Source organism: Cibotium barometz, chromosome 7, assembly GCF_041138505.1.
Source record: "Cibotium barometz isolate CiBa-2024 chromosome 7, ASM4113850v1, whole genome shotgun sequence".
In the NCBI taxonomy this organism is placed as follows: domain Eukaryota; kingdom Viridiplantae; phylum Streptophyta; class Polypodiopsida; order Cyatheales; family Cibotiaceae; genus Cibotium; species Cibotium barometz.
This window is the reverse complement of record NC_141052.1, coordinates 62,543,562-62,559,139: the sequence shown is the minus strand read 5'-3', so window position 1 is coordinate 62,559,139 and position 15,578 is coordinate 62,543,562. Positions and strand designations below refer to the sequence as shown.

Sequence of the window (15,578 nt, the reverse complement as noted above, 5' to 3'; positions counted from 1 at the left end):
TGCAATATAGAAGCATGTCTGAGAGACACACATGGAGAGCAAGCAGAGCAAGTACGCCAAGAAGGATTGGAGAGGGTGAAGGCAAAGGCAGGCAGCAGCACTGTGCAAGTGGCAACAGGATCGACAACTGCCACAATGCCTAGAGGAGCCATGAAGGAGGAGGCCTCGAAGAGCAGCAGGAGATGGCTCGCAGTGCTAGTCGAGCAACACAGTCCACGCAGTGTAGGGTAGAAGAGCGTCGCACACTTGAGGCGCCCACGCTGGTTGGCATGACAAAGCTGAGAGGACGGAGGTGGTGACAACCTGTACAACATCAAGGTGGCAATCGACACAGGCAGTGAGCTGCTTTGGACTCACAGGTGCGATAATGGATGGTCGCACAGAGGCAGCGGTGCTAATACCACCTGTGAAGCGGGGGAGCTTGGTGGCGCTGTGCAAAACAAGAAGTTGCAGAAACACTTAACACGTATCATGCTTGCAAATTTTCCAGTAAGAAAGGCATCCTTAACCCTCCTTGACCACGTACCAACCATGAACAATCATTTGTGAAAAATACGATCTAACTATGAAGATTACAGCTTTAGTATTAACCTCCCTAAAACTTCCACCTGGATTACAATTTCAACAATGTGACATTGTTGAAGTATGGTGAAAAGCGCAACCAATCTTACAACCCAAAAGTTTGAAGTGTGGCTCTCCACTAAGCTCTCTGCTAGGTTCCCAGATACCTCAACCTAGCAATAATCCAAGTCTCATATAAGGAATACGGAGTACAGCAGAAAAATCATCCCACAACAGAGGTCAACCACGACTTATGGCGGGGTGTCTGATGATGGCAGCATTCTCTTCCATGTGTGATACTTTCGACATACCGGTAAGGGTTGTCAAGACACCTGGTGTAGTGCGAGAAAACTGGAGAGCACATTGTGCATCTGTTCTTGAATCCCCAAACTCAGGGAACTTTTCCTTCACATCTGGAGCTATACCTTTGGCAAGGCTTCCCTGCATTCAAGAAGAGGCAAAAGTCAATACCTTATCAACACACTCTGATGGTATCTTTGTGCCAAATAGCTCAATATGTAAAGTAATCCAAACATCTCACCTGAAACAGTGGTGAAGATGCAACCACATTAATGCCAAGGTGGGCTGCAGCATGCAGTAGAGGGAGTCTTTTACCCCTGATGTTCTGTGTTGGGTTATTGGCAACATCTTGCAAATGCAAGTTGAAGGGTACCATCACAACTTTGAAATGGTGATTCTCTCCTCCTGTTAAGCCAAAAAGTTGGCATTATAGAATTAAGACGGCTACGAGCAATGGGTTTGCAATCTCAAACTCTCTAACAGCTTTCTAAAGCCTTACAAAGAGATCACAAGATCCAGAGGACAGGCCGATTAGGGTGCAAGCATTCACCAGCAGCATCTTTGGCAAAATTAACCAGCTCCTCGAGTGAGAGATAGTTTTTGGATCCCGATGACACGCGGAAAGCATTCCAAGAAGACACACCATACATTGAAATTTTCCCATCTGCTACAGCCTTTTCAAGAGCTGCAAACAAGCTTTTCATTCGTGAGAGAACTGTTTGCCGAGAAACAATGCCAAGCTCGATCTCTGGATTATGAATATAGTATATATCAATCGTCTGCAACCCTAGATTCCTTCTGCTGATCTCTAGCTGAATAATCAAGCACAAGGAAAGGTTTAACCTCTCTCTCTCTCTCTCTCTCTCTCTCTCTCTCTCGCAGCCATACTCATTAGCCCCACGCTTGATATTTTGGAGAGTGGTATACCATCTATTGAGGGCTGATGCTCCTCTCATGTTCCCTATTCTTGGTATTCCATGATGAGATTCCATGGACAGTTTTGTGTCACCCCAGTGGGATAGCTTTGTTTTGTTTCTATTTTATTTTCCGTTCCATGATGAGATATGCGGCATGCCATGGACATTATTGTATCACTTTGGTCTCATAGGCCCACTGGGTCTTTAGTAGATGCTCTCTCTCTCTCTCTCTCTCTCAATGGCGCCTTGCATTAGGAGGTCTATGTTGAACAGCCTCCAAGTTTTCAGGTTCCTGGACATGGGGGTTAAGGTGTCCAGACTGCACAAAGCCCTTTATGGGTTGACACAGGCACCCAAGGCATGGTATGATAAGATTGACGCATTCTTTATTTCCCTTGGCTTCCAGAGATGCTTTGCAAACAACAATCTCTATGTCTTTGCTCAAGATCCTTTGACTTGTTTGATCGTCTTATATGTTGATGATTTGTTCAGTGTTCTCAATCAGTTCTCTTCCACTCCTCGACATTCTCACTAGCAAGCCGCTCTCAAGGTTCTTCGATACTTATCTCATTACCTTGGACTATGGTCTCTCTTTCATAGAAGACACCGAGCTTGTTAGATACTCTGATGCTAATCGGGCAAGTAACCAGGATACCAGGCACTTCTGGTTATTGCTTCACTTTAGGTTCCAACATCATTTCCTAGCGATCCAAGAAGCAGGATTTCTTCTACTCAGGCCGAGTACCAAGCCTCTTTGGATACCGAGTTGTTATGGTTGCTGCTGTAGATGTTGAGTAACTTTGATGTTCTTTCAGACTCCTTTGTTTGCATTCTTACAGCCAGAGTGCGTTGGCGTTGGCTCGAGCATCATCTACTCATGGCAAGAAAAAACACATTGAGGTCCATTTTCACTTTGTTCGTGAGCTGGTCGTTGATGACATCATTTCTCTTGAGTAATGTCCCTCTCAGGACAACCTAGCTGCCCTCTTCACTAAACCTCTTCCTCGAGATTCTATTGATCAACACTTCACCACTTCACCCGTATGGGAGTCGATCCACCATGCTAGAGCTGAGAGGGGGTGTTGGATTGTGTCCATCGCCAACATTTATCCCATATATTGCACCATTTATGTAGCATATTTATCTAATGTATTTTGCTCAGTCATGGGTATTTTTCCCCACAATTTTTAGGCACTTGGCTATTTCTGTTGTATATAAGAACAGGCTTTTTGTCATTTAATTCATTCATCATTTTGCTCAAGTATTGGATCATTGTTGGCTGCTCCAAGTCTCTCCTCTACATCCGCTTGCTACCTTCAACCATTCTCTCATTAATGACGCATATATTTAGGTTGTGGGGATTTATCTACACACATATCACAAATACGAAAGCATGTGCACAGAAACCTTATCCCATACATAACATCATAGCATAATACATAGCATCCAACAATACATCATCATACTTTGAAACCACTAAAACAGCAATATGAAAAACTGCACAAAACACAGCACTATGGGCTGAAGTTGGGCCAGTCCCCCCACCCCCCCCCCCCCCTTCCCCCCCCAAGGTATCTTTATTACCAACAAAGTGTTCCAGTACAAGAGAATGGGTGCCAGAGAGTAAACACTCTTCAGACGGGCACCAGATACATCCAGAATATGATGAAAACAAATCAAACAATTGCCTGAGACTTCAATCTCAGCCTTCCAAGAGCTCCTCGGGCACCACCACACTCTAGTATGTGATCACACCCTCTAGCGGTGGTGCTGTCCCAAATAACCAGCCATGAAAAACCTTGGCTCTGGCCACACAAAGGTTCCACCCTTAGAGCCGCAGGCTTCACGTAGGTTTAGATATTGTTTACCTTCAAATCTGTCGCGAAGAATTTGGGCTGAACAACAGTGTTTTCAGCCCACAAACATGCTGTACATGTCACCCCAAGAGATGAGATGGGTGCCCTGTTGTTTGCCTTGAACCAAGAGCCTTCAGAGCATCAAATCTCAGCCCTGAAACCTTCTGTACAGCAGTCGACCAGCCCTGTAGAGAAACTAGAAGGGATTACCTACTTCGAAAAAGAGAAGAATCGCTTTTGCCTATAAAAGCTAGGGAGGCAAGCCTTGAGCTATATCGCAGCCCTGCAAGGAGTCGGCCAGCCCTCAAGAGCAACTTTGCATGCCCAACGGACACTTGTGAGAAGCCCAGGGTGTTCCACCTCCAAAAACAGCTGGAAAGGGAGGGCGCCTAGCTGATTTTGGCCTTCCCCTTCCAGAATAGCAACTCGTGGGATCTATTATGGCTTGATGGACTCCCACCTTGAGTAATGGCCAAGTTTCATTAAAAACTAGTCCTCTTGATGTGAACACTTTTAAAAATTGTCCGTCGAAACTTTAGTGTATGTGAACACTGTCCACCCAAATTTAAGTGTATGTGAACACCTGCACTCATAAACCTTAGTATAATAAAATATAAGTTGTAAATTGAGTTTGGGGTCACTTACCACCTGCAAAACACATAAGACCGCCGCACAAGTGTGCACACTCGCGTCCACAGGGTTTTGAGGCGTCCTTGGAACCCATGGACAATCACAAGCAAAAATACCAAGCAATGAAGACAAGTCATTCATGCATGTCAAAACACACACAAATGCTTTATGCATAATATTGTGGAGTCCATCTCCCAACTTATTCACCTTGTACCAAACCCTTCTCCGACACCGCCCATACAAGTATAAAGAATGCTCACCAACGTGTCCACCCTTCCATGAGACTCCATGGACAATCACAAGCAAAAATACCAAGCATTGTCCAAGCAGTGAAGACAAGTCATTCATGCATGTCAAAACACACACAAATGCTTTATGCATAATATTCTAGAGTCCATCTCCCAACTTATTCACCTTGTACCAAACCCGTCTCCGACACCGCCCATACAAGTATAAAGAATGCTCACCAAGGTGTCCACCCTTCCATGAGACTTCATCAGCATGCCAGGAACTCTTACCAAGATATCCACTCTTCCATGAAGCCCTTCCACATGTACTGAGTCATGCCAGGAACTCACACCAGGATATCAATCCTTCCACATGTAAACAATCATGCCAAGAGCTCACACCAGGATCTCAATCCTTCCATGGAGTCCTTCCACATGTACTAAACCATGCCAGGATCTATACCTACCCTTCCACGGTGTTCCTCCACATGTATATAATCAGAGATATGACATTCTCCCCGACTTCTAATCACTTGTTCGCAACTGAAAAGCGGCCAAATAAACCTATAGAAGATCCGGATAATTGTCATGGCCCTGTGAAAATGGAGCAGGACAAGTGTGGGCATGGTGGTTGCAGAGTCAGAATATTTTATGATTCACATGGGGGGTGCCCGGACAGAGTTTAAGATGTGTGGACATCCCTAGGTGTGAAGGGGGGAACTAAAAATATTAAACTTTAATGTTTAATAAAGTTTGCCCCTAGGCCTTAGTGGCCCTAGGAACTTATTAAAGTTTGGGGCCCTAGGGATTAATTTGGGGGAGGAGTGTTTCTCTCTCTTCTCTCTCTCTCTCTCTCTCTCTCTCTCTCTCTCTTCCCTTTTTGGGAGTCGTGGAGCAAAAGAGGAGGAGCCTTCATGCGCATGTTGACAAGCGTGGAAAAGCACAAGAGAAAGAAGGCGGCTGCTGTTTTCTGTGTACTGCTGCTGTTTTGCTTCTGCATGAACAGTTGCACTTCCCACGTGTGCAGTCCGTACAGTGCAAGTACAGGCGGCTGCTGAAATCTGCTGCAAACGCTGTGTTCCCTCTGCTGGATACTCTGCGCACAGGCCCTGTACAGGCTATACCAGCAAGTACACAGCCCGTACCATACTGTACGACTGCCGTACAGTGTACGGACAGTCAGGTACAGCAAGTGCAACTGCTGTAGGCGGCGTAAACTGATGCTGGACAAGACTGTGAACTCAGATACAGGCAGGTAGAAGAGTGGACAGTGGACTGTTTGTGCAAGTACAACTCCTGGCACGTATCCCGAGGCGGTACAGACGGGTACAATGCTGATTTTCAGATCTGTATTTTCAAGGACAGCATAAGAGTGAACATCAGGAGGAGGATACAGGCAAGTACAAGCACACGTGTGAAGCAGGGGTGTGGATACAAGTGCCTGCAAGTACAGATTGGTGCTGTTGCTTCCTCCAGTGTTGTTTCACGAGCTGAACTTGGTAAGCTCTGTTTCTGTTCATCTATCTCTCTTTCTACTGCTTGATGTCTGTTGCAGATATGTGTTATCTGGTCCCTTGTGAGAGGAGGGGTATGGCAGATTGACAAGGGTTGAGACAGAGTTTGGACAGCACATGTATGTTTGAGCTGAGAAGATGTATCATGCACTTGAGTTATGCCAGATGTATGCCCATGGCTGGCCTGCTTAGTGATCTTGGCTGATCAGAGGGAGGCACAGTGTGTTATTTGGAGCCACAGATCTGTGTGCACACTGCATAGATCCTCTGTGCTGAGAAGGATTTGTGGGCCGTCAGATTGGATATACAGGTGTAAACTCTTGGCTGATCTTTGTGTTGTACTCAGCCATTCATTTTATTATAATTGAATAAAGAAATACCGCAAGGGGCGCCAAGCTTTGGGGCCAACAGGTGTCGCTGTGTTTCCAGATTTGGGCACTCTAGCTTCAATCTGTGTTTTGTTTCTCTTCTAGACTACAAGTGGACGGGTGATTGCTTCTACCGCACTCTGGTTTTCTATCAGAGGCCGGTTTCAAGGTTCCGTCCCCGGGACCAATCATCAACTTTCTGAAGGGGGTGAGCTCGTGGTTGCTTTGAAGAAAGCCATCGCTGAAAATTCAGCAATCATGTCTGATACAGAGGAAGAGTACTTCTATCATGAAGAAGAAGAGCAAGAGACTTCTCCTGAAAGAGATGTATCTGAGATATTTTTGCAGGAGAACAGGCTGCAGATGTTGAGCCTTATGAGGATGTAACACAGCCAGAAGATGTGCATGGTAAAGAGGATGATGATGCTCGGTTCAAAGATCGCTTGGCTAGTGTTATGGATACTTTTATGCAGCTCACACAGAGCGAGAGATTTGCTGAATTTTTGAGATCTCGCACAGAGCCCCAGAAAAAGAAGAAGAAGGTTCGTTCGAAGAATCTTCCACAGGGTCATAGTGGTGCCATCCCACAGGAACCATCTTTTGGCCAGTTTCCGAATATGCAGCATGCTTATGGTGCAAACTCTCAGAGTTCCTTCTATGGACAGCCACCTATTCCTCAGCAAAATATGCATCCAGGTTATTTTGGTGGTGGCTCGGTGTTCCAATCCATGACTGGGGGTTATCCTCAGGGAGGCCTGGGTATGTATGGGCCTTTTGGAGCCAATTTTCAGCCTGGCATGCAAGGGAATATGTATGGTGGTATGCAGTCCGGTATGGCTGGAAATATGTTTGCAGGCATGCAACTTGGGATGCAAGGCAATATGTTTGGTGGCATGCAGCCAGGTATGCATAATGGAATGTATGGAAACATGGCTGGAATGTATGGTATGCCTGGTGTGGGAATGGGAAATGTTGACCCAATGATGGGTATGAATGTTGGGGGCAGCAATCTTGCGAAGCCACTTCCATATGATAATCTAACGCCTATGGGAAAGGCGAAGGATTACAAGGAAGGGGGAGCTGCAGTGAAGTTTGACACTTTCAGTGGGGCCAAGGATAAATTGAAGGCACTTACCTTTTTACAGCAGTTTGATGCTGCTTTCTCTGGTGGGAATTACACAGAGTCCTCTAAGGTGAGGAAAGCTGCCACTTTTCTCAAGGGCAATGCTTTGCAGTGGTGGTCTACTCTTCTTTTGCAGGGCATAGCACCCACCACATGGGTCCAATTCAAACAGGTTTTCTCTTCCGTATGGCTCACATCTACATTTGAGGTGGATGTTATGACCGCATGGCACAAGCTAGATGCTTCAAAGTGTGATAGTTTGGAGGATTATAACAAGAAGTTTTGGGAAGCTCTACTCCCAGTGACTTCTTATCGTGCCGTGCCATTATCTGAGCAGGTAGAGAAGTATTGTTGTGGGCTGCTTAAGGAGGTACAAGATTATTGTATAAAGACAAGAGTAACGAACATGTCACAGATGATTGAAAATGCTATGACAGCTAATGCGTTACTCACAGGTGGTTCATCTGGATTTAAAAGCAGTAAGAAATTGGGCAAGAAAGCTGAAAAATTTGGGCATGCTTCTCGTGATACTAAAGGGGATGCCATGGTGCCACAGGGTACATGCGGTGGTGGATACTTACAATAGGAAAATTACTCTGACTCATAGAGCGAAAGAGCATGTATTGGATGTAAAACTCAAAGGGGAATCTATTCCTATTGTATCCGCTTCGACGATTTCATCAGTAATGAAAAAGCATCTTTCCGCGTACTTGATTTATGTAAAGGATGCACAGGATGATGAGTCTAAGTCTAATTTGTCAATGTTAGATAAGGACAGGGCTGATTTCTTAAGTGGGTTTCAAGACTGTTTTTCCGAGTCATTGCCAGGAGAATTACCTCCTGAGAGGCCACAAGATCATGCCATAGATCTGATTCCTGGTAGTACTCCACCGAATAGACCGCCGTATCGTGTTAGTGCAGCCCAACAGGAAGAGATTATGAGTCAGGTGCAGGAGCTATTGAATAAGGGGTTGATTCAGCCTAGCTCATCACCCTTTTGCTCACCTGTGCTCTTAGTGCAGAAGAAGGATGGTTCTTGGCGCATGTGTATTGATTACAGGGCGTTGAACAAGAATACCATCAAGAATCGATTCCCCATACCAAGGATCGATGACATCTTGGACCGCTTACAAGGCTCCACAGTTTTTAGTCGTATTGACTTGAAAAGCGGGTATCATCAGATACGCATTAGACCCGAGGATGTGCATAAGACAGCATTCCGAACCACGTTTGGGTTATATGAGTTCTTGGTTATGCCCTTTGGTTTGACAAATGCGCCTGCCACATTTAACAGAATGATGGACAGGATTTTCAGGCCTCATAGAGAGTTTGTGGGCACATTCTTTAATGATATGATTGTGCATTCACAAACTGAGGAAGAGCATAGAAGGCATTTGGCCATTGTGTTTGCAGAACTCAGAAACCATAGATTGGTGGTTAATGGCAAGAAGAGTGAGTTTTTCTTGCAGGAGATACATTTCTTGGGGCATATTGTGTCTGGTCATGGAGTCCGTATGGATCCAGCAAAGGTGGAAGCAATACTTAATTGGCCAGCTTTGAGGACCGTGCATGATGTACGCAACTTTCTAGGATTGTGTTGTTGGGGTAAAGGCGTTATGCCCACCCTTATAGTGTGTACAAGCCCATAAGTTATAGTACATAGTACACTTAGTACTTTTAATGTACTAAGTGCACTATGTGTACTAGTGCAATATACATGTGTGATAGGGGAGTCACACACTCATGCCTCATGAGTTGACTTATCCCCACAACTCTCTCTCTCTCTCCCTTGCTTCTCTGTGTATGTCTCCCATGAATGAACTCTAACCCTAATTCTGTATCTCCCATCAACTGGTATCAGAGCTTTGGTCACCAGGTTCTCCTCCCTCTTCTGCTCTGCTGGCCGCCCCCCCCTTTTGATTCCTGGTCGCCCTGCTCCTTGCAGCACCAAGGGGCTGGCCAACCAGCTGCCCCAGCCAGCATACGTGGCTGCCCAGGCTGCCCAATCATCAACTGTATCTGCTACTCGGTGAAGAGGCCATAGGCGAAGGCAGCAACCGTAGGCGAACAAAATCACTGGCGAGCACAATCCGGGTAAGTAGGCGAAGGCTTTGGTCGTCTGCGCTAAGCGTCGAGCGTGGAGCGAACAGCAACTAGGCGCTAGGCGACACAAGCGGACACGTAAGCCAAGGTTTTGGTTGCTAATCGGCTGGCGAGCGTTAGCCACTAAAGGAGGCCAGCGTATTCAGGCGAAGCAGTAGGAGGCGGCACTCAACAGGCGAACACGCCTATGACATACCCGTAGCGTGAAGAGGAGTCGGGTCAGCGTTTTTTTTTGGTGGTGCGCTCCATTGCAGCTCGCCATCACCTTCTGATCTCCCACTAGTGAAGCGGCCGATTCTTGCATCAAATGATTCTTGCTACAAGCAACCATCTTCTCCTGGCCGCTCTGCACTCCTTTGCAATCACGCAGGCCCTCAAGGTTCTCACCACTTGAGCACCTGGATCATATTGCCCATTTCTGCACAACAGCAGCAAAAATTCATCAAACACAATTTTCCTGCAACAAAAAGAAAAATCAGAAAATTACAAGGTATTTGCCTCATTTTTTTTTTGGGATTTGCAATTGAGCAAGTACAATCAACAATTGAGCAGGTACAGGTGCCCAATTGCTCAATGTTTGAGCAAAATTGGCAAAATTGGGTGACATAGGTCACAATCAGGATCAATTTGCAGGAAATTGGTCAAATCAGGATCAATTTGCAGGAAATTGGATGTCGAAATTTGGGGCTTTTGATGTAATTGTGCAATTAAGCACTCATACATGCTGTATGATGTGAAAAATCGCACATTTGGGCAAAATTGCGACAAATTGCAGTGCAAATCAAGGGGCTTTTGTGCCGATTTGGTTGATTTGCATGCAGGCAATCGCATTTGATGCTGTGGATAATGTGTTGATGCCTTACAAGCACTCAATGTGCCTGTAAATCAAGGGGCTTTCATGTATTTGATGTATATGTGGCCAGGGGGAAGCATCGTGAACACTCTGGATGCCTTCATGTGCGCCAATGTACCATGCATGATCAGAAATTGATCTCAAATCAAGGGGCTTTTCAAGTTTGTATGCTTGTTGAGCTTGGCAAAGTAGCAGGCAAGACATTTATGCCTTGAATCCTCAAAAATCAGCTTGCAGTCAAGGGGCTTTTGCCCAATTTCTGTTCGGGACTGTTTTATGCAGTGTACAGGACTGTAAAAGTCTGATTTTCACTCATTTGGACAGCCAGGAGAGCATTTATTGCTATTGTACCTGCTGGTACAGATTTGGCACAGCTTTGTGCATGTTTTGGCATGGCTATACACTGTTTTGAGTGACCAAAAAGTTCAATTTCAGCTGCTGAACTTGCCGGTACAGGTTTGGTACATCATTGGTGAGCACTTAGTATTGCTGTACAGTACTTTGGAAGGGCAAAAGAGCACATTTAAGGTGTTTTATGTAATAGGGAGAGAGAACTGTAATAGGAAGTGTCTTATGTAACGCCTGTGATAGGAGCACATTTAAGGTGCTGTCCAAATGATTGAAAGTCATGCTCCACCGTATGCAGGTCATAGAGGTATTGACGCCACGGTCAAAGCAATGGAGACTTTCTTGTATTGGCCAACCTTGAGAAGAGATGTTGATGCCTTTGTGAGGCAATGCATCGTATGTCAGAAGGTAAAGTTTGACCGTCAGAAGACACCAGGGTTATTACAGCCTTTACCTATTCCGGATAGACCTTGGGAGAGCATTGCCATGGATTTTGTATTTGATCTTCCACGGACACAAACGGGAAATGATGGCATCTGGACTATCATATGCAGGTTCAGTAAGCAGGCTCATTTCATTCCCGTGAGGAAGACAATTAAAGTGGACCATATGGTGAAGTTGTTCATGGCGAACATCTTCAAGTATCATGGCTTGCCTACGTCTATCATTAGTGACCGTGATCCACGGATGACGAGTTTGTTTTGGAGAGGGTTGTTTGACAACATGGGTACAACTCTCAAGTTTTCATCGTCATTTCATCCACAGACAGATGGTCAGTCAGAAGAGGCTAACTCTACAGTGTTGGATCTTCTCAAGTGTTATGTGTCAAAGCACAAGCAACAATGGGAAAAGTATCTTCCTTTGGTGGAGTTTGCATATAACAACACTGTACATAGCTCGACAGGCAAGGCGCCTTTTGAGATTGTAGAAGGAGGGAAGAAGGTACCACCCATTTTGCATACAAAGGATAAGATCTTTGAGGCTGATCAGTATGTGGAGAGCTTGGATGAAGCTTATCGGAGAGTTAAGTTGGCCCTCCAGAAAACTCAGCAGAAGCAAAAGAAAGCCGCAGACCGTCATAGACGTGATTTACAGTTTGCATTGGGTGATTGGGTTCTTTTGCGCTTTGAAAAGGCTAGACTCAAGAAGATGAAGGGTAAAGAGCGCTTATTCCCTAAGTTGAGCATGCGATATTATGGGCCTTTTCAGGTTTTGGAAAAGATTGGTGAGGTAACCTACCGTTTGAAGTTACCAGATCACTGGAGGATTCACAATGCTTTTCACGTGAGTCTTCTTAGACCTTTCCGTGGGGATGTGCCTGAGGATGTATCAGATGAGGCTCAGACGGAAGTTGAGGAACTTGATGAGGTTCTGATTCCAGAGCAGATACTGGCACATAAAGAAAGGAAGGTACGAGGTAAAGTTTCCCGTCGCTATCTTGTGAAGTTCAAGAACTATTCACTGATGGATGCGAAGTGGATGGAGGAAGGTGACTTAACAGATTCACCTCAGGTTTTGCAGCTTTATCTCGATGCCTTTGAGTTAGAGCCGACTCTTATTGTGGCTCATTCAGGTTCAGCAGAGCATGGGTCTGGAGCATTACCTGATGCTCAAGAGGGGGGTAGCACCTCCACTCCCTTGGTACAGACAGGCTCAGATGACATCTAGAGGTCGCTTGGTGCAGATTTTATCTCACCCGAAGGTACTGAGGCCGACAGTACATCTGTTTATGGGACTTCTATGATATATGTGTACTAGTCACATGGAGATTTTTGTGGATATGTATGGTTCACAGTGGTATACAACTTGGACGATTACTATGCCATTGGTTTGCAGTGAATGTTGATACATGTGTATGGCTCAGAGAGATTGGGACGCTGATCTTGCCATATTGTATATTTCACTTTGGATATTTTGAAGCATCACCAGAATGCAATCGAGGACGCTTGCCATTTTTCAAGAGGGGGGTATGTCATGGCCCTGTGAAAATGGAGCAGGACAAGTGTGGGCATGGTGGTTGCAGAGTCAGAATATTTTATGATTCACATGGGGGGTGCCCGGACAGAGTTTAAGATGTGTGGACATCCCTAGGTGTGAAGGGGGGAACTAAAAATATTAAACTTTAATGTTTAATAAAGTTTGCCCCTAGGCCTTAGTGGCCCTAGGAACTTATTAAAGTTTGGGGCCCTAGGGATTAATTTGGGGGAGGAGTGTTTCTCTCTCTTCTCTCTCTCTCTCTCTCTCTCTCTCTCTCTTCCCTTTTTGGGAGTCGTGGAGCAAAAGAGGAGGAGCCTTCATGCGCATGTTGACAAGCGTAGAAAAGCACAAGAGAAAGAAGGCGGCTGCTGTTTTCTGTGTACTGCTGCTGTTTTTCTTCTGTATGAACAGTTGCACTTCCCACGTGTGCAGTCCGTACAGTGCAAGTACAGGCGGCTGCTGAAATCTGCTGCAAGCGCTGTGTTCCCTCTGCTGGATACTCTGCGCACAGGCCCTGTACAGGCTGTACCAGCAAGTACACAGCCCATACCATACTGTACGACTGCCGTACAGTGTACGGACAGTCAGGTACAGCAAGTGCAACTGCTGTAGGCGGCGTAAACTGATGCTGGACAGGACTGTGAACTCAGCTACAGGCAGGTAGAAGAGTGGACAGTGGACTGTTTGTGCAAGTACAACTCCTGGCACGTATCTCGAGGCGGTACAGACGGGTACAATGCTGATTTTCAGATCTGTATTTTCAAGGACAGCATAAGAGTGAACATCAGGAGGAGGATACAGGCAAGTACAAGCACACGTGTGAAGCAGGGGTGTGGATACAAGTGCCTGCAAGTACAGATTGGTGCTGTTGCTTCCTCCAGTGTTGTTTCACGAGCTGAACTTGGTAAGCTCTGTTTCTGTTCATCTATCTCTCTTTCTACTGCTTGATGTCTGTTGCAGATATGTGTTATCTGGCCCCTTGTGAGAGGAGGGGTATGGCAGATTGACAAGGGTTGAGACAGAGTTTGGACAGCACATGTATGTTTGAACTGAGAAGATGTATCATGCACTTGAGTTATGCCAGATGTATGCCCATGGCTGGCCTGCGTAGTGATCTTGGCTGATCAGAGGGAGGCACAGTGTGTTATTTGGAGACACAGATCTGTGTGCATAGATCCTCTGTGCTGAGAAGGATTTGTGGGCCGTCAGATTGGATATACAGGTGTAAACTCTTGGCTGATCTTTGTGTTGTACTCAGCCATTCATTTTATTATAATTGAATAAAGAAATACCGCAAGGGGCGCCAAGCTTTGGGGCTAACAGGTGTCGCTGTGTTTTCAGATTTGGGCACTCTAGCTCCAATCTGTGTTTTGTTTCTCTTCTAGACTACAAGTGGACGGGTGATTGCTTCTACCGCACTCTGGTTTTCTATCAAAGGCCGGTTTCAATAATCCTTGAAGTAGTCTTCATCTACCCATTTCGCATCCAGTGCGGGGTAGTTCCTAAACTTCACAAAGAACCTGCAGATAAGCCTGCCACCAACAGCTTTCTGTTCCTTATGAGACACAATCTGTTCCAGTTGAAGCACTTCTTCACGCTCATCAATTTCGGGTTGGTCCTCAATAACTGGCTCAGGATCCACATATTTCTTGAGGAGGCTAACATGAAAAGCATTATGTATGCGCCAGTGCTCAAGCAAAGCAAGCCTAAAAGCTACCTCATTAATCCATTCCAACACTTGGAATGGCCTATAGCACCTGGGAGACAGCTTTGGGCACTTGCCTTCCTTGCCACGTTGCTTCCAAAGGCATGCCTTCTCAAACTTGAGAAGCACCCAATCACCCTCTTTGAAATCCACTTGTCTGCGATGTTTATCTGCAACTTTCTTATGCTTTTCCTGAGTTCTTTGTATGGATGTCTATACCTATGAGAAACCTGTGTCCAGATCTCTAACATAATCATCCGCAACAAAGATTTCATCCTTCGTGTGAAGGATGGGTGGAAGCACCACCCTGCAATAAACAATCTCCAAGGGTGCTTTCCCAGTGGAGGTGTGCACCGTATTGTTATAAGCAAACTCCACAAGAGGCAAGTACTTCTCTCAATCTGATTTCCACTCAGCCACATAGCATTTGAGCAAATCAAGTACACCTGAATTTGCAATTTCACTTTGCCCATTTGTCTGAGGATGATAAGTTGATGAAAAATTCAGCTTTATGCCCATATTATAGCTCGCCAAAACAAACTTGTGGTTCTCGGATCCCAATCTCCCACAATAGTCTTAGGCATACCATGCTGCTTGAAAATCTGGGCCAAGAATATCCTCGCCATGTGCTCAGGCTTAATATTCTCACATAGGAATTATATGAGACTGCTTGCTAAACCTATCAATGATGGTCCATATGGCGTCATTTCCCTGCTGCGTTTTTGGCAAATCCATGATAAAATCCATGGCTGATCTGGAATAGGCAACGGTTAAAGCAAACCGGGTGTCTTATGCCTGTCAAACTTTACTTTTTGGTAAACCATACATTCGCACACATAAACATCTATGTCTTTGCGCATTTTTGGCAAAAAAAAGTACCTCTCCAAAGCCTACGTAGTGGCAAGAATTCATCTATGCCCTGCATACGGCGGTGCATGGCATTCATCCATTACCTTAACCCGTAAATCCTTATGCACACATAAGCGATTTTGCATCCTCAAATATCCATCCCATATGCAACAGTTCGAGGCTGAAATGCCCTACTATAAATCAGCCCATACAAGCTGAAAATCATCATCTGAATCATACGAATTTC

At 45.4% G+C, this 15,578-nt stretch overlaps 1 protein-coding gene across 1 annotated transcript in view; it reads right to left on the bottom strand.

Annotated features, from left to right (window-relative positions):
• Positions 1–542: 542 nt before the first annotated feature.
• The window catches only part of LOC147637294 (putative oxidoreductase C215.11c), a 117,193-nt gene continuing 102,157 nt past the window's right edge, over positions 543–15,578 (bottom strand). The window contains exons 4-6 of the mRNA XM_086800933.1: positions 1,412–1,673; positions 1,103–1,266; positions 543–1,002 (exon numbers count right to left, since the gene is read on the bottom strand). Coding sequence (XP_086657059.1) covers positions 802–1,002; positions 1,103–1,266; positions 1,412–1,673 — 627 coding nt within the window. The 3' untranslated portion in view covers positions 543–801. The remainder of the gene's footprint in view (positions 1,003–1,102; positions 1,267–1,411; positions 1,674–15,578) is intronic.